At 60.7% G+C, this 18199-nt stretch overlaps 2 protein-coding genes across 2 annotated transcripts; one reads left to right on the top strand and one right to left on the bottom strand.

Annotated features, from left to right (window-relative positions):
• Window positions 1–653: 653 nt before the first annotated feature.
• Window positions 654–11339, top strand: BESB_008480 (uncharacterized protein; the record flags this gene model as incomplete). The annotated part of the gene is made up of 7 exons (XM_029359602.1): window positions 654–2906; window positions 3046–7812; window positions 8183–8249; window positions 8888–8936; window positions 9783–9881; window positions 10175–10370; window positions 10734–11339. 7 exons carry the CDS (start codon window positions 654–656, stop codon window positions 11337–11339), a joined length of 8037 nt encoding a protein of 2678 aa, XP_029222515.1.
• Window positions 11340–12102: 763 nt separating this feature from the next.
• Window positions 12103–14707, bottom strand: BESB_008490 (RNA-binding protein 8A family protein; the record flags this gene model as incomplete). Its single annotated transcript, XM_029359603.1, has 5 exons — window positions 12103–12188; window positions 12396–12503; window positions 12778–12861; window positions 13523–13664; window positions 14642–14707. The coding sequence occupies 5 exons, from the start codon at window positions 14705–14707 to the stop codon at window positions 12103–12105; spliced, it is 486 nt and encodes a 161-aa protein (XP_029222516.1).
• Window positions 14708–18199: the final 3492 nt, after the last annotated feature.

Below are 18199 nucleotides of genomic sequence, written 5' to 3' on the forward strand. Positions count from 1 at the left end.
CGAAGAATAGGCGCAACAAGACCTGAAGCGGCAGATCGAGCGAGGAGCATGAAAACAGAATTTGAGGAGATTAAAAGGAAAGGCGGAGACACGGCGTTGACTCTAGCGAGGCAGCTGGTGACAGTGAGCGCGCCTCGAGGCCACACAAATTGCCTGTGTCAAGCTTCCACTCCGCGAACTCAATAGGAAGAACGAAATTCGCAATCCTGCCACACGCAGGCAATGTGTGCTGAACTGGTGTTCCATCTTTTTGTCGATTAGCGCTGCGTCAATGTCGCGCATGCAAGCGACTCTGGCCGCATGCGCACACTCGCGAAATTCAACGAGCATGCCAAGGAGATGCAGCGATACCGCTGCCTCGGTTCACAAAAGAAGCTTTCCTCCAAGGGAAATCTTTTCCAGGTGGAAGAGGCGGCGCAGTTTTTCTATCCACGTAGAAAAGAGGCAAACGCTTAGCGTGCTGCCAATACAGTGGCAGGCGGGCTCGACATAGCAGATGCGACATTTTTCGAAATTTGCCCAGAGTCCTTCGTCCTCGCAGAAAATGGCGTCCCTCTGAACGCCTCACGACCCCTGTGGGCTCCGCGGGGTCCCCCCAGGTTGCTTTTCTCCCCTTCTCCTGTTTTCTCTCTCTTCATGCTGTAGTCGCAGCCATGGCGGAACCTGAGGAGGTCAACTCCTCTTCCTTTACATCTTCTCCTTCTGCCTCTCCGTCTTCCTCTTCTCTCCGTTCTTCTTCAGTTGCATCTGGTGTTTCTTCTCCCCCTTCCTCTGACTCCTCTCGCCTGCATCAAGGTGTCTCATGGAGTTCGCCTCTGCCGACCCGCTTGCCCCTGCGGGTTCACGACGCACCGCCAGACTTTGCGCAGCTCTCTGAGGAGGTAAAGGCCTTCGAGGCAGCTCTCGTGGCCTTCCTCGGCGCCGCAGCTGCTGCAGTGGGAGCCGCATCGCGTGCGCTTGCCGCCAGTCGAGGGAAGAAGCCCTACGAGCCTCAGCGGCCTTCTGCCTCCGCCGCTGCCTCCCCGCCGCGGCGTGAGGCCTCAGAAGCCGCCTCGCTCGCCGCCGCCGCGCCCGCATGCAAGCGCGCAGTCGGAGGCGCGGCGCGAGAAGGCGAGGCTCTTGTCCAGCGCCTCGAGGCTCTCTGTGCCAGCGTGCGTCGCCTTCCGCTTTCCGCGGAAGATGCAGTCGCCCGCGGGACGGCTGCCACCGCCCTGGCGCGCGAGGCGGAGGAGGACGGGTCGCGGATGGCGCGTATGCAGCGCGAGAAGAAGGTGAAGACGCTGGTGGCGAAGAAGGCGGCGGCTGGTTTTCTCTCCCTGCACGAACTTGCGATGCAGTTGATTCCAGTCCTGGAGGCGCTGGAGCAGGGCGACCGGACGACTGCCAGCTCCTCGGCGGAGGCCTCACGCGCGCCGACGTCGCAGCTGACTGCCGCGTTTGCCGCGACGCTTGACGCCTCCATCTTGCGTCCGCTTGTCGAGGCCGTTGCGCCAGCCATCGCCTTGCTGATGCAGGTGTGCTACCAACTTCAGGGCCTCTACAGGCCGCGGCAAAGTCCCGGCGAGCAGAGGCCGAAGTCTGCGGCGGAGGCGGAAGAATCGACTGCGCGGCGAAGCTCCGCCTCTGCGCGCGCCGCGGCGCCGGCGTCGTCTACGCCCCCAGAGGCGTCTCCATCGTTTCTGTCGTTCCTTTTTGGCGGCTCCCTGGTGCCCGCGGTGCGGCTGCTGTCGCTCGCGACCGTCCGCGAGAGCGCCGGCAGTCTGCTTCCAGTTCTCGGGCTCCTCCGCCTCGCCCTGACCCATGGCTGGACGACTCACGTGCTCGCCGTCCGCGACGCCTCCGCCGCCGCCGCGCTGGCTGCCAGCGGCGCATTTTCTGGGGCGGCTGAGGCCGCGTCGACGCGCCCTGCGGCTCACGATATCTTGGCTCGCTGCGTCCTGCAGCCGATCCCCCGCGTTCGCGGCGAGCTGCCCTGTGGCGTCGTCCTCGGCATCGCGATCCACGAGCTGCTGCAGCTCGTCCTTGGGTCGGGGCGCGGTGCCGAAGTCGCCTCGCCGCGGCGGCGGGCGGTTCCTGTCCACCGCGCGGCCGTCGCACTCGCGCTGCAGTGTCTGTATACTTCGGCAGACATCTTTGACATTCCGATCGCGTCTGCCGCCCGAGGACCTGCGACTGCCGGTGCGGCGGGCGAGGCTGGGGAGGCCGCCAGCGGCGACGCGGAAACTCCAGGATCGCCAGACTCGAGGCGCGACGCCCGTGGGCCTTCGAACCGCGAAGACGACACTCGGCGGCAGTGGACGCGGGCGATCTTGATTCAGTTCTACCCCGGTGTAGTGACTGCCGTGGCCGCGTTCCTCTCTCACGCCGAGCAGCCACCGCGGTCGCTAGCGCTCGCCTTGCTGGTTCTTGCGCGGTGGATCTGGTCACTGCTGCAGTTAGATTCTGACGCGAAATCGAAGTCTGCTCGCGTGGCCTCCTCAAGTCCTGACGGGGGGGGTGGCGCGAGCTCGGGCACGCCTCGCGCAGACACGCCGGAGGGCGACGCCGCAGAGGAGGCGGAGGCGCGCTCGGCGACGCTCTCGGCGCGGCTGCGTTGCCTCAAGCACCTCGCGAAGGACTACACGCTGCAGGTGGAGCGACGATGGCCGCGGGCGTCGTTGCGTCCGTTTCTCGCGGCTGATGAGGGCGATGCGAGCGCGGCGGACGGCGGCGAAGCGGAAGCAGAAGCGGAGGCGCGCAGTCATATCGGGAGAGTGTTTGGATTCTCACTGCTGCAAGATCTTCAGCTCCAGCAACAGAGGCGCGCCGAAGGAGACGTCTCGCGCGCGAGGAGGAAAACTTGCGCCGAGCGACAGCTGCGAGCGACGGTGCTCGAGGCAGCAAAACACACTTCCGAAAAGATGGAGGTAAGGAAGCGACGCAGAGACGACATCGCAGAGCGCAGCGGCGCTCGGCTCGAGAGGCTGCTTCAGCGACTCTGGCGGTTGAGGTGTATGTGTGTATCGGAGCGTTGCCTTTGCGTGGCGTGAGTCCCTGCTTTCTCAGACTCTGCTGAGCTCCGCGTCGCCGCTTCCGCTGTCAGACTGGCGCGTGCGTCTCGGCCGCATCTACCTCGCGGCGAGCCTCGTCGGCGGCTGTCGGACGCTCTTGACCGCGAAGTGTACGTACGCCGCGGTCGAAGTCCTCCTCCAGGCGCTTGCAGACGAGCAACAAGACCTCGCGCAAACCGCAGAGTCGGCGCTGCTTCGCCGCCGCCTCTGGCTCCCCTTCTCCTTTTCTCTGTCTCCGTTTCTCTCCTTTTTTTCGACGTCGTCGCCAGCGATCGCCCGTTCGCCAGCTGGTGTCTCTTCCTCTTCGCCTTGTCCGGCATCTCCGGCACCTGCGCCGCCCTCTTGGCGTCGTCAAGGAGACGCCTGGATTTCTGAGTTGCTCTCGGCAGACGCTGCGGCCGAGTCTGTCGCGTCTGCGCCCCTTTGCACGCTGTCTTCTCCTTCTACATCGCAGGAGCCGCAGGTCGCGTCGCCTCAGCCGTCGCCGCCTGCGTGTGCGCCATCTGTGTGTTGCGCCTGGTCTCTCTGCGCCGCAGCGCTTCCGCCAGCTGTGGAAGACTCGGCAATCGTCGGGAGTCTCAAGCTCCACTTCATTTCCGCGTTGGAGGAGGCTGCACGGTCGGCCCTCGCCGTGGCACCTGGCGCGCGCGACCCGTCGTCGCCCTTGCTACCCCTCTTCTCTGTGGCGAGTGGCTCGGCCGGAGGGAGCCCCTCGACGCGCCTCAGGCTTCAGCGGCTTCTCCAGAGAGAACTCATGAACGTCGGCGGCCACCTTCGCGTCATGGCGGTTTGCGGCGACGTGTTTGAAGCCGGCGGGTGTTCCGCTTGGGGACGTCCTCATCGCGCTGCAGTCTCCCCGCCTGCCGCGCCGCCTCCAGATGCCGCTGAAGAGCGCGCGGGCTCCGGCGACAGTGGCATCGACGCAGAGGGCCAAGGAGTCGCTTCCGTCCCGAGCAGTGCGTGGCTGTTGCCATCCGAGCGCGTGCTGTGGGCGGTGCTGCAGCTGTCGGTGGCCCACCCCGAGGTGCTGCACCAGCGCATGCGGCACCACGGGCTGCTGGAGGCGCGCGCGAGCCTCGCGGGCGCGGCCGCCGACTCTGAGGGGGTGCCCGGGCGCCCCGAGGCCCTGCTGCTCCTTCCCGCGCAGCTCCGCGCGCTGCAGGAAGACCCGCTCTCCGCCCAGTTCCTACCCACGTCGGCGAAGCTGAAGCGCCTCGCGGCCCGCAAAGTCCTGCGCCCGCGCGGCGAGACGGGCGCGGGGGTGTCGCGCCACGACGCGCAGAGCGCCGCGCCGGCAGACGATTCACGCGTGGCCTCTGCGTCGGCACCGGGCTGGCCAGGTTGCGAAAGGAAGGCGGCACCGGCGCCCCATGGAATGGCTCCCTGCGGAAGCTGCCGCAGCTTCGCCCGTGCGCAGCTGCGCCGCTCTGTCTGTCTCTGTCGCTGCGCCTCGTCATCCACGGCCGCGGCTGAGGCGGGAGCCGAGGCGCGCGCCGGCGAGGAGACGGGGCTGCTGGAGTCGTCGCTCCTCGAGGACGGCTCGGAGGCGGGCGACCAGCAGCTCGAAGAGGATCTCGAGGCGCATCTTGTCCTGCCGGCGCTCGCGGGCGCGGGGGGCGACGAGGCGTTGGGGCGACAGCTGCGGGAGACACTCGAGGCGCTCACGGCCGTGCTGCCGTCGCCCTCGCGAGCTGCGCTCTTCACAGACCTACTGACGACTCTTGCGGCTCCGCCGTCGTCGACGGCGAGCCTGCCAAATGCCTTGCGCTTGGTGCCTCCATCGCATGTTTCCGCGGCCTGCGACTCCAGTTCGGCGTTGCGGCGAAGCGCCCAAGGCGCGGGTTGCGTCGCAGGCACAGAGAGAGGAAACGGTGACCGGCGGCACACCGCAGAGCCCGCCATCGTCCACGAGGCAGGCGGCAAGGTCGGTGAGCTGAACGGGGGAAGAACCGAGGAGGCAGAAGGCGCCGGCCTCCCCGCCTGGCTGCGCCGCGCCTCCTCCACTCAGCCCTCTGCACGCGCCTTTCCGCGCGAATCTCCTGGGGCCTCTGTGCCTGCGCGTGTGGAGACGCTTGGCCTGGAGTCTGAGCGCCTCGCTGCCTTTGCCCGCGACGTGGGCAGCGTGTCGCCGCTCGCTGCGTCGCCGCTGGGCTTCTTGCTGCTGCTCCGCGCGGGCGCCCTCTTCGCCCTCTCCGCGGGCCTGCGCGCAGGGCTGCTCGTCCGCTGGCACGCGCCGGAGCTCCGCAGGAGAGGCGAGGTTTCCACGGCGCGAGAGATTCGAATGGACGCGGAAGACGAAGCAGAGTCTGCCGCGAGAGCTGCCGTAGCACTCGCGCCTGCCAACGCGACGCACCCCGTGGAGCCGGAGGGAGAGAGTGGCGCACGCGAATCTACGGCGCATGCAGCGGCCCGCGCTTTGCCTTCCTGCGAGCGCTTCTGGTGCCGCGCGGGAGCTCGCGCACGGGCGATCGGCTCCGCGTCTGCCTCTTCGTTCTTCACGTTGGAGCAGATTGAAGCTCTTGTCGACGGGCTGCTCGAAGCGAACCTCCTGGCGCCCTCCGACGTCTCCGCGGAGGCGCTGGCCGCCGCCGTGGCGCGTCAGGTTAGTGACGCGCTCGCCGACGACGCAGGCACAGACGACGCAGGCACAGACGACGCAGGCACCGGCGACGCACGCGCCAACGCCAGAGACGCCAGTTGTGGAGGAGGCGGCCGAAAGGGCTCGCTTGCTGACGCGCCCATCGGCGCTGGGGTGCCCAGACGCCAGGCGAAGGCCGACGGCGAAACGTGCGCGACGCAGCCCTTGGCCTGCGGGGCCCCGCGCGGGTCACCGGACCCCGGAAACGCGCCCTCGGTGGGCTCTGAGCCGCCGATGCGGGAGCGTGCTCCTCTGCGTTCAGACGCCTGCACTGGGGAGGAGGAGGAAGCCTCTGCGGGGAAGCGCGAGCACACGGCGGAGGGTGTCTCAGCCATCGCAGCAGGGCCGTCGCCAGCGCAGGAGGCGCGTAGGCTCGCGGAGCTTCGCCGAAGGGCGGCGGTGCGACGGGAGATGTCGGCTCAGCAGCTTACGCGCGCTCTCCTGCCGCTCGCCCGCGCACTAGTCAGCTTCTACCGGATTCTGTTGCTTCGGTGTCTCAGCCTCGCGCTGCAGTTTCTGGGGGAAGTCGGTGGCGCCGGCCGTATGGCGAAGGTCCTACCCTTCTTGCTTTTTCCGCTGTACAGACACCTGGGCAGCCACACGAGCCGCGGGGTCGCGGCCGCGGCGTACTTTGCTCTTCTTTCGCTCCACAGCGCCTTGAGCGCGCCTCGCCTAGGTGCGCCTGTCTCGCCTGCGCCGTCGTCGCCAGGCCCTTCTCTTGATCGCCTGGGATGCGGTGCCTCGCGTTCGGCGCAGTCGCGGCTGTCGGGAGCGTCTCCGAAGTCGCCTGTCGGCTGCCTCCTGTCTCTTCACGGGGATCTCTTGATCGAAGCAGTCGCTGAGTCTCTGCACCAGCTCCCGGCCTCGGGGACTTCGTCCCTCGCACCGAGCGTTGGGTCGTTTCACGTCGTCGGCTCTGTCGACTCTCGCAAGATGACTGAGAGCGACACAGCGTCGCTGCTCACTGCTCTGGTGGCCTTCGCGCCGCCGACGATGCTGCCGGCTCTGTCGGATTTGATTGGCCTCCTTCTGCAGCGCCAGTACCAGCAGAAAGAGGCGCAGCTCCGCCGCGTGCTCGCGCGCCTCTCCTTTTCGTTTTTCTCCTCAGTATCCCCGCCGCCCGCGGCCGCGGCCGGCTCACGCGCAGGCGAGGGGGAGATAGGTGCCCTCGACGATGAGACCGACGCGCGCACGCCGCTGTGGCTGCTGCGGGTGCTTGCCGCGCTGGCCTTCCTCCTCACCAGGCGCGTCTCTGAGGACCGAACGGCGCGTCGCCAGCGCGAGAGAGAGCGGCGACGGTCGCGCCTGCCGCCCTTCGAGGCCTCTCAGCAGTCGCTCGCTGCCGGCGCCCAACCGCTCGCTGCGTCGGTCGGCGCGCTGCAGTCGGCTTCGCGCCGGGAGCGGTGGGGGGGGGACTGTTTCCGTGGCCTGCCACCTCGCTTCCCACCTCCCTTCGCCTGGCTTCTGAGTCCGGCGCGGCTGAGGCGCGAGCGCGAGAAGGAGCAGCTTCTGGCAACGCGCGCGGCCTCAGGCACAGGGGCGGGCGCCGGCAAGGAAGCAGCACAGAGCGACGCCAGTTCGCTTGGCGCTACTAGCGTGAACGCAGGCGAGCGCGACATGCCGCTATGTTCACTCGATGAAGATGCAGACGTTGACCAGGAGGAGGATGTGCTGAGCGGCGATGGCGACGGAGAGGAGGCCGAGGAGAGGGACGGTGATGCGGAAAGTGTAGTCAGCGCGACAGTGGACGAGGAGCTCTTTGTAAAAGAGATGAAGGAGGCCGCGGAACGGGGTCACGACGCCGACGTGAGAGACGTGCTGGAGAAGTGGAAGGCGAAGCTCCTTTCTGTGCAACAGCGGCAGGCCACGAGGCAGCGGAAGCAACAGGAGGCAGAGAAAACGCGGAAAGCGACCGCCAGGATCTTGAAGCCGCGGAAGGGCTGGGCCCAGCTCGGCGAATACGGAAGTCTGCGCCTGCACGCAACTCGAATTCTTATGCGCGTTCGCCTTCTGCTGCACACGGATCCACGACCCGCCGCAGCGGTGTACATACACTTGACCATGCTTCGCTGTATCTACGTCCTCACTACTCGAAAACGCGAACTGCTGCCTCGCATCCACGAGGTAGGCCTCTTGCCCGTCTGCGTGCCGCGTCTCGTTGCTCGAGAATCCCGCTTTCGAGTTGCTGAGTCGTACGTCTGGGCGCGCCTCGGCCTGCGCGTGACCATCGGCTGGCGTCTCCGCTTGTCGGGGTTTCGCAGCGCCTCAGCGGTGCGTCTCTGGCACTGTGCGCATGTGAAGACAGATCTAGTCTTCCGGTGCGCCCGTGCTTCAGTGGCGTGTGTAGCGTCCAGCACCCGTTTGCTGCGCGCGTCTCCGGTGTGTGCGCGGCCTCTGGGTTTAACGGACTAGTGGGCGTCTCCTCAGGTTCGCGCCTACTCTGTTTTTCGCAGCGGATGTCTCCTCAGGTTCGCGCCTGCTCTGTTTTTCGCAGCTCTGGCCCTCCCTCCTGCCGTCGCTGAGGGCCGCGGCGCCGCTCTCCGTCCTCGTCACCACGCTCGGTAAAAACAATCTCCGGCGAGTTTCGAAAGTCTGCGCCCCCGACCGCTCGCCTTCGCATGCTTCCTTGCTATCATGTCCTGGAGCCACCTGTCTCGCACTTGGTCGCCTCACGAAAGCGTGACTCTTTTATCGCCGCCTGGACAGCTTCTCGTCACGTACAGCCAGTCATCCGCATGTTAGGCTCAACGCGCTCTATATATATATATATATATATATATATATATATATATATATATATATATATATATATACATACATACATACATACATACATACATACATACATACATACATACATACATACATACATACATACATATGTGTAAATGAGAGGTAGATAAATATGATTAGATTGTCGTAGATGTAGAGAGGGTGATAGATATTGATAGAAAAGCAACAGACAGATAGGTTTGGAGAAACATAGATATCCGTGTAGATAGATATAGATATAAATATAGACAAGTAGTCAAATAGATAGGTAGAAAGGTATGAAAGAGGCGTGCGAAGGCGCAGGCATGGACATGAGTGTTTTTGCTTCCGCGCGTAGACTCTCGCGTGGACTGAGCAGCGGCGCGCGACAGCTGTTCTCCTCGGGGCGGCGCCACCGCGAGCGTCGTGTCTCTTGTGCGTGTTTCAGCCATCGTGACGCTCATGGCGACCAGTGCCGGGAGTTTTGTGCGCGAACGGTGAGGCAGGCGATAACTGGAGTGTTTGAATCAGCTGTAACTAGAGCGTCGTGCAGATGACGACACAGCAAGTTGCCGTATATATATATATATATATATATATTATATTATATTATATTATATTATATTATATTATATTATATTATATTATATTATATTATATTATATTATATTATATTATATTATATTATATTATATTATATTATATTATATTATATTATATTATATTATATTATACTATAGTATAGTATAGTATAGTATAGTATAGTATAGTATATTGTATTATATTATATTATATTATATTATATTATATTATATTATATTATATTATATTATATTATACTATATTATATGCAGGCGCTCAGGAGGTCAGGAGTCATGGGCATAAGGTCGTTTGGTCTTTTGCGGGGTTGGATGTGGCTGAGTTGTATCGTCGCTGCGCTTCAGGTTCTTCGTTTCTCATTCTCTCTTCTATGTGGACTGATTTGCCGGCGTGGCGCTGCAACACCCTCGGGCTTGTACAAGTCTAATAGTTGCAACGTCTGTGGGCGTGTATCCTACCAAGCATCATAACCTTGCCCTGGGTTTTCTGTCTCCTCTGGCTATTCGTCTCGCTCTGTGTCAGAGTGTTTTTGCATCTTCCTGTGGCGCAGCTGCCTCGAGGGCTAACTGAGCTCTTCCGAACCTCTCTGCGTGCGCTTTGAACATTTGCCCTGTCTCCCCCCTTGAGCGTTTTCCTCAGAGTCCTCCTCTCCGCGGCGAATTCGCGCGCGGGCTGCCCGACCGCGGGGCTTGTCCGCAATTTATTCAGCTTCTAAACTTGTTTTTCGCTTTTTCTTTCCGCAGTTTTGCTTCGGACGTGCTGCCGCCGCTTCTTCACCGCCTTCAGAGTCACCCGCAGCCCGCCGGCGAGCGCGACGAGGAAAGCAGATCTGACCAGTTTAAGTGAGTCGCGCCTCTGCGCAGCCGAATAAGTTTGCATATGCTCGAGTACAAAGGCATTCGCAAATTTCACTATATACAGATATATATATATATATATATATATATATATATATATATATATATATATATATATAGAGAGAGAGAGAGAGAGAGAGAGAGCTTGGCACAGATATGGATGCATCTTTCGCAGTCTTCGGAGCTTGCATCCGACGATTGTTTGTGCGCGTAAGATTTTTGTGCAGTCGCTGCGGCAATCTCTGGCTTCACCGTGCTCTTTTCTTGGGTCTCCGCAGGTTCGAGTACGCGTGGCTGTCGCTGCTGCTGGTGCTCGCAGCGCCGACGCCCTCGTTTTCGACTTCGTTCCTCGCGTCAGTCCTCGGCGAAATTCTCTTCTCTTCATGCTTCTGCCTGCACCGCTCGGCCGCCCCGGCGCTCCAGGCGCAGGCGCAGAAGCTCCTCCACCGCCTCAACTGCGTCAACACGCAGACAGTAAGCGCGCGACCCGCCGCTTAGCCGCAGCAAACTCTCGGCAGCGCGTGAAGTGCCCGCGCCGGCTTGCCTTCTGACTGTACATGAGGATGAGGCGACCTCCGCCCAGCAGACGAGCTACGGTCGCGCAGGCACACGCGCCTCTCACCTCTGCGAACTACGAGCCCCTCGCGCTGTCCAGTTGCTCTCTGGCGCCTCGCTGCAGGTCTCGTCTCGCAGGCTCGCGAGAGCGGAGCTCGCCCCGAAGGACGGCAATCGCGAGAGGCGAGTGAGGCACGTGTTAGCACCATGAACTTTGGGAAGGGAAACGGGGCGGTGGCGTGAGTCGGCGCGTGTCTGCCACTCCTGTGTGTCGGCCTGCAGCCTCTGTTCGTCGTCTCGAGCCTCGCGGAGCTTAGCGCGCGCGCGGCGTCGCCTGCGGCCTCTCCGCGTTCGGAGTCCTCGTCCGCGCCGCTCGCTTCAGATCGCCTCCTGCGACTTGTCAGCTTCTGCACCGCGGCGCGCGGCCTGGTGTCGCATGCGCAGTGGGAAGCCGTCGCGCGCAGCGCCTCCGCGACGCTTCTCGAGGAAGTCAAGGCTGAGATGAGTGAAGATCAGCGCTGGCATTTCCTCGGCGGCGACGAGGCAGCCGCCCCGGGCACCAATCGCGACGGCCGTGGGACGCCAGCGGACGACTCGCAGGCGCCAGAAGACTTGACGCAGCGCGGCGACGGCGCTGGAGCCGCTGCAGAGGAAACGTCGCAGGCTGAAGCAGACGAGGAGACGGACGAGGCGGCCGCGGCGCGTGCGCGCTGGGCACGTCGGAGGCACAGCGGGTGGATGCAGCGCTCCATACTGATGTTTGACTACGAGCTGCTGGGCGAACAGTTCTTGAGGGAGCAAGCGGACGCCGAGGAAGACGCGAAGTTGCAGGACATTCTGAAGCGAATGGCAACGCGGCCAGCGCACTCGCCGGCAGCGAGTAACTAGCCACGCAGGCGATGAAGCACCTCGTTCAACTCTGTGCGCGTCTCAGCTTCGGGCCCCTGGCGCGTGCAGGTACTCGAGTGCGTGGTGTTTTGGCGCGAGCCTGTGTTTCGATTCGTTTTTGTCTGACTCGATTGTGCCGCTCTGTTCTAGATTTCGTGCTTCACGACGCGCGAAAAACCACCAAGACTTGCTGGAGCGTGGGAGAGCGAAACGTCTGTGCAGCGCCGCACCGCAGGGCACGGTGTTCGGTTTTCGATTGATCTTTTTCTTCATTTGAGCACTCTAGCTTTTCAGCGATATTGAATGGAGTTCAAAAATTGTTTCAGTGTAGACACTCTAGAGACTCTCGCGAGCCAGTCCTCCACAGACACGCGAACAAACGACGAAAGACAAGAAGCGAACCAGAGAGTTTTAAGCGCGTGAGAGTAAGTGATAGGAAGAAGCGAACGAACCGCGAGACACGTATATGCATTTAAAAAAGCAAACCCCACAACGTCTCCCGCCCTGCATGCCGGAGTGCGTGAGCAGCGCTGGAACGCCTGGGAAGGGGGGGGGGGGGGGTCCTGTACCCAGATTCGGCGGCGCAGTCTCGTCAGACAGTCTCAGTGGCCCGCAGGGCTCGGCATTTCCTCTCCGGAGATCGCGCTAGAGCGCATGCCTCCACAGCCTCGACGCGCGCCGCGACTCCACGCGAGGCAGGTCGTTCTCGGCAAAAAGTCTCTTCTCCTTCAACTACTCACTCGCGCCTCGGAGTCTAAAGTTCTCAGCGGCGCTTCTTCTCCGCCGGCGGCTGGCTGAACGCCCAGTCGACGAACACCGGCTGTCCCAGCAGCTGCTGGCTGTCCATGCCTGAGAATAAAAAAAAAGAGAAAAAAAGCGCTGTTGCGCAGCAGGAGCCCAGGTGCTGGCGACAAACACAGACGAAACAGAGAAGGGAGACGCGCAGAGAGCCGCATGGCGGACGCCTCCCTCCGCGGGGGATACGCAGCAACCCTAAGCACGAAGACGTGAAGCATGTGTATATGCATCGGCTTACGCATGATTTGATTCTCTCACCCTTGATAGCTGCTTCTGCCTCGTCGTACGTCTCGTACTCAATGAAGGCGTAGCCCTTCACGAAACCCGTTCGGCGATCGAGGTTCAAATGCAGATTTTTGATCTGGCCTGAGGCACACATCGGACAGGGTTAGGGTTGCGTGGTTAGGAACAAGAAGCGCCAGTGAGAGAAGAAGGGCAGAAACACGAAAACAGCGCGCGACAAGACGCGAAAAAACTCACAGCGCTGAAAAAAATGCGAGAGGCGGGCGACGGACAAACAGGGGAAAAACACCTAGGAACCCGCCAGACGCATTCGCCACCGGACGTGGAGACAACGAGGAGACAAAAGGCGCCGCGAGCCAAGAAGCGGAGCGCTGCGAAGCAGGGGAAGAAGGCTTACCGAAGGACTCAAAGTTCTCGTGGAGATCTTCCTCCTGTGCCTCTTCGTGCAGATTCCGGACCACGATTATCCAACCCTCGACGGCTGAAAAGAGACACAAATGCGGAACGTAAAGTGCACCTGAGCATGCGTCGCCGGCAACAGTACCTGCAAGCTGAGGCGTATCATCTCCTCTTTTCCCCGCTCCCCCCCCCCCCCCCCACCCCCCCTCTACAGCGCATCCGCTGGCTGAAAAAAACATGCGCCCTCATAAACGAACGGACTTTCGTGACCGCCCCACAAAAGATAAATGCGAGTGAACTTCGCGGCAAGCGTACACGCCGCACACGAGCGCGCATGCAGAGAGCCCTTCGCGCGGGCGTCTCAGAACGCTTCACACTGGGGAGGGAAAATCACGAGGAGGGAAGCCGACGACCCGCGACGGCGCTCCGCTCGCGGCCTCTCTCGTCTCTCTCCCGTTCATTCCCGCAAGAAGTGAGGAAAAAGATCAAAACGCCTGTCCGGTAAGACAACTCGACAGTCCGCAGAGAGACGCGAGAAGCCAGCCCAGCGCCGCTGGGGCGTCGGCACAAAAGATGGAAGAGGCAGGTCGAGGAGCGACTGTCAGACACGGGAAAGCGGAGACGCCGGCGCAGGACGCGCGGATGATGCGACTCTGCACGCTGCCGCGGCGGCCCAGATGGCGGAGAAGAACACGGGGAGCGACGCAGCTTGAATGGAACCCTGAGCCGCAGTGGGGACTCACAGCGCGCGGGTCCGGGGCCCTTCGCTCGGTCCGAGTCGCGTTTCGTGGCGCCGTTCTTCTTCTCCTCGAGCCTCTCGAAGACGCCGGCGTCGCCGCTGTAGCGGCCGTCGCTCTCGCGGCCGCCTTCCTTCAGGCCGCGGCCCTGCGGTCAGAGAAGCATTTGGAGAGGAGACGAAGTGACAGAGCGGCGGACCCAGAGCAGCACGACGACGACAGAAGTGAAGGACACAGAGGCTGCGCGCGCGAGAGACTAGGAATTCTTGCAGAGCAGGAAAGAGACGGAAGAGCGAGCGCTGTGCAGTCCAAGAGACACAGTCGAGGAGAGAGGACGCAAGCGAGACGCGTGGCGCGTACGCGGCGGTCCTGCTCCTTGTCCTGCGAGGCTCAAGCCTGGCGAAGAAGAGACAGCGGGGGAAAAACGAAGAGAGAGTGCAACGCAGAGGCACCTGCGCCGGAGCGCAGCACGAAACGCAGCACGTGACATGGAGCCAGAGGAGAATGGGGAACGGCTCGGGACCAGCCTGGAGGGCAAGCGTGAAGCGAACGCTTCGGAGCAAGCGGCCGCGCGGTGCAGAAGGAGAAGAAACCGTATAGAGGAACTCACGCGAGGGCGGGCAAACGCAAACGACCGCTGAGAAACCAAGGCGAAGCTGCAGTGGAAGAGGCCAGTCGCAGAATAGAACGGGGAAGGTTACGGGGAGGGGGGAGGGGGAAGGGAGGGGGGGACGGTGCAGAACCACAGCATCGATCCGGAAGACACAGCGAAGTGAGACACGCAGTTGTTCAGCCAGCCCGCAGAGCCGACGACGAAACGCAGCGAAGAAAGAAACGGCCCTCGGGCACAAGCCCGAGAAGGCGAGGCAAAGAGCCAACGAGCGAGACTAGGGGCGTGCACACGGCGCAGCAGCTGGTTTCTGCCGAGACGCGAGGCCATTCGGAGGAGCTCCTCGAAGGGAGTGTCCCGCTGGAGAGAACCGAAGCAGTTCGGAAGACGGCGCCAGAAATAATGCGCGCGCCTCCAGAGACACTTGGGAAGGGCCGAGCAGAAGGAGAGACACTCGGCGACGGGGGTAGGCGGGAAGGAGTAGCTGGAAAGGAGCGGAGGACTGGAGGACTTACCTTCTGCTTCCGGCTCTTTGACAGAGAGACCGAGCGTCTGTCAGCTGTCATATCAACGTCCGCCATAGTGTTGAGGAAAAGCGAAGAGTGAAGAGTCCGCAAAGGGCAAAAGGCAAGACGAAGAGGGTATCGAACGGGCAGCGGGAGCCGCGAAGAGAAAAACCAGTCAGGAAGCAGGCAGCCCAGATAGAACCGCCGGCGAGTTGCTGGTGCAAACTCAGCAGGCAGATGAGTGCTGGAGGACCACAGGAAACGAGAGAAGGAAATTTGTGGAGACAAACAGAAACGGATGCGTGCCTGAACGCGATGAGACACAGCCTCTTGTAAGCACACAAAAGACTTAAAAAGTGGAGCACGCACCGGCGTGTCCGGTCGGGAACCGCGGCGCAAACTCACAGCAGCACTTGGATTGCAACGAACAAGATAGAGGAAACGGGCATAATTCCCCGCTTCAAAGAGAGAGACAAGTGTAACGTAAGAAGGGAAGGCGAGGAAAGGACAAGCGTAACAAGCAAGATGAGATAAAACTGCGACACGCGAGGAACGCTGAAACGCGGAAAAGATGCCTGCGTTGCTCCCTCAATTCGTTTGCGCATATTCAGTCTCCACTTTTCTCTCACTTCGGAGCGAGCGCAGACCTGGTCTCCAGTTGATACCGAAGGGTCGTTCATTCTAGAGAGCATCTTTTCTCGGAAGCCCCAGTGAAAACGTGGAATAAGACTAGGCTGTAGAAGTCAAAGCGAAGAAACCGTGAGGTGTGCTCTCGCCTCGTCCACGACCTGGCGGGGCCTTCCTGCTCCGCTATGTGTCTATACGCGCTCCTCTGCAGACGGCATCTCACACTACGGAACTCGTGAAAAATACCGGAAAGATGCGATTCTTATGGTGTACGTGTGTGTAGTCCCCGATGATAATCTGTCGTGTCCATTTTCCTCTTTCCCTTCCGTTTCCGTAACATCGCCTTTTACGCGGGCAAACCGCGGCAGGTGCACACGCGGTGGCGCCCGCCCGGGCGCTCAGCCTGAGCGTAGGAGAAACACTGTTGTCACAGGCGAGAAAACGGGAAGAATGATTTGGGTGGCTCAGCTACCGCCTACAATTTGTAGGTTCTGCCAGCGTGTGTCGCAACCAGAAAGCCGTACAATAGGTTAATACCGCGAAGCTCTGGCCTGCTGAATGCAGTGCGTGTAAGGGTCGGCGCGTCGTACGCTTTGTCTCACTTGCTCGGGGAGCGTGCCTGTCTACTCGCCAGACACTCTGCAGGACTTTCGAGGACAATGGGCGAACCCGAACGTGTATTCCGCACATAAGACACGATAAATTCGAGAAGCCTTTTAGTGTTTGTCGGAAAACACGTACAGCCAGTTGCTGCCATCCCTGGAAGCTAGCTGAACATATCCTGCCGTGGTACTGGCAGCATGTAGAGTTAGCTATTCGGCGTGCTGACCTCTGTTGAAGACGGGAAAATGCGCATGACACACGTTAAAGAACCGGTCACTCTAGTGAGGAAACACACAAGCATGAGTGTACGAGGTACTGAGGGGGAATGCAACGCACCCTTTGGGAGTTGAGTTTTCGGAAGGTCACCATTGATTTGAAGTAGGGGAGGAGGGGGTCACCAGTAACATTTACCCGATGTATAACACGAACCAAGAAGAGAAGCCGGCAGAGTAGTCTCCATTGAGTTCCCGGCGGATATGGAGAGCGACAAGCTACTCGCAAAAAGACACTTGGAAAACGGGTAAACCACCTGTCTGCCTTCGTGGCACACCCGTTGCATTCGCTCCTTAGACGTGACCTGCAAAGGAGGGAGCCAGATGCTGCTACGGTGAGGAAGGTGCCAGCGAGGTCAAGCTGTTTTGCCTGCCGCAGAAGCACGATACATTCAGGCGATTCGTTTGCCATGACCTACGTGACCGCCACGTCGAAAGCTGGACCTTCGTGCCATCAGGATCGAGGTAGCTCTTCTCCGTCCATGACTCACGACGGGCTAGCCCGATACCTCCACGGTTCAGTTTTAATATCGCACGCACTGATCTGGCGGAACAGTACCCGCTATCCCGGAACATGGAAATTCCTTGCTTCGTCGAAGTTTCAGCTGATCGGCGCGCGCCCCCGCTCCTGCCGTGTCCGCACACATTATATTTTATTCCCTGCACAAAGCGGTGAGCGACTGCAGTTTTCGGAAGGGTTGTGGGGCAGGTACCCGTGTCTACAATCGTCGCTCGGAGGTTGCTTGACCAAGCTATGTTCCGGGGCTTGGAACGAGACAGGTTTGTGGGCTTCGCTCTCGAGCTGGCGCCGTTCTGTCTACTCTAGATATCTGGGAAACTTATCCTCACGGTAGTCACCTATCGACTAATTAGGCGTGTGGAGAAAGAAGCGCAGCGACTTGCTTCACCGTGCAACTGGGATCGATAAGCTGAGGAGGAAATCAGTGGGGTTCTCCCACCCCTCTCTGTCCGCGCGCCTGCGACTGAACCCGCCAGCGTAATCTGGCTCATCGACGAGAGGATTCAGAGACGCATTGACAGAAGCACCCGAGGAAGCGGGGGGCGGGCGGCGCGAAAAAATAAAGGGGAGAATGATAGAGGGGGCCTCGAAAAGGGGGTTCGCGTGAGGTCGGCGAAGAGGAGGGCGCGAGCAAAGCATTCGTCTCGCGCGTTTTCGAACGCGGAGAGATGTGGGTAATGCGAAGTAGCTAGCCGGTCTTGCCACGTGTTCGTGGTCACGCCATCGAATTTCGTGGTGAACACGCTTTTTTTCTGCACGTCTCTCAGTTTATATCGGTATGCTGTAGGCACGTTCTGTTCACGAGGTCCGCCTTCCAATCCAGTTGTCCTTGGTGGTCCGAGCTTCGTCCCTGCCTTGTCTCTCCTCACTTGCCGGTAGTGAGACGCAGCGACGACCGCGTCTCGCGTTCCAGTGGCACTGTGTCGCGCTCAGAGATCCACTCAGTCGTAAGAGAAACCCACTCGCTGCTGGCGAATTCATTAGGCCTTTTTCCGTTAAGGCGGGATCTGTCTTTCTCTGACGTCGGCGGGCGCCGCATAGCTACCTGTATACGCGTAACTTGTCGCGCCTTGCACGGTTGCGTGTATGCCTCCTGCCAGCCGTCCTGTAGCGAAGAAACGGAGCAAACAACTGAAATTGCCAGCAAGGTTTCACGGCGCTACGCGGCTTCCGTTTTTTACGGGAGGCGCTGATGCTTTTCACGCAAAGATGACAGGATCCAGACTTGTTGGACGCCTCGTTTCTGCGGGCGCTGTGAGTTCACCACAAGCCGTCCGCGGTAGCCAAGTCGAGATAAACACTGGGCTTGCCACTCCATGACAGAACATCATATTCAAGCTCTAATGTTCGTGTGAGATAGGGTACATCGGCAGTTGTTTCCCCTTCATCTCGTGTCGGATGTTATGACTAGTGATGCTGGAGCGTATGTCTTGTGTCCGCGTGGCGGTCGCAGTTCCCGGCACATACATCCCGTTTTCCCTTGCAACGAAGCTACAGGTTTGGCTGAAGCCTAACGCTTCGGTGGACGTTTGTTGTTGCTCATTG

Source organism: Besnoitia besnoiti, chromosome I (assembly GCF_002563875.1).
Source record: "Besnoitia besnoiti strain Bb-Ger1 chromosome I, whole genome shotgun sequence".
NCBI lineage: Eukaryota > Apicomplexa > Conoidasida > Eucoccidiorida > Sarcocystidae > Besnoitia > Besnoitia besnoiti.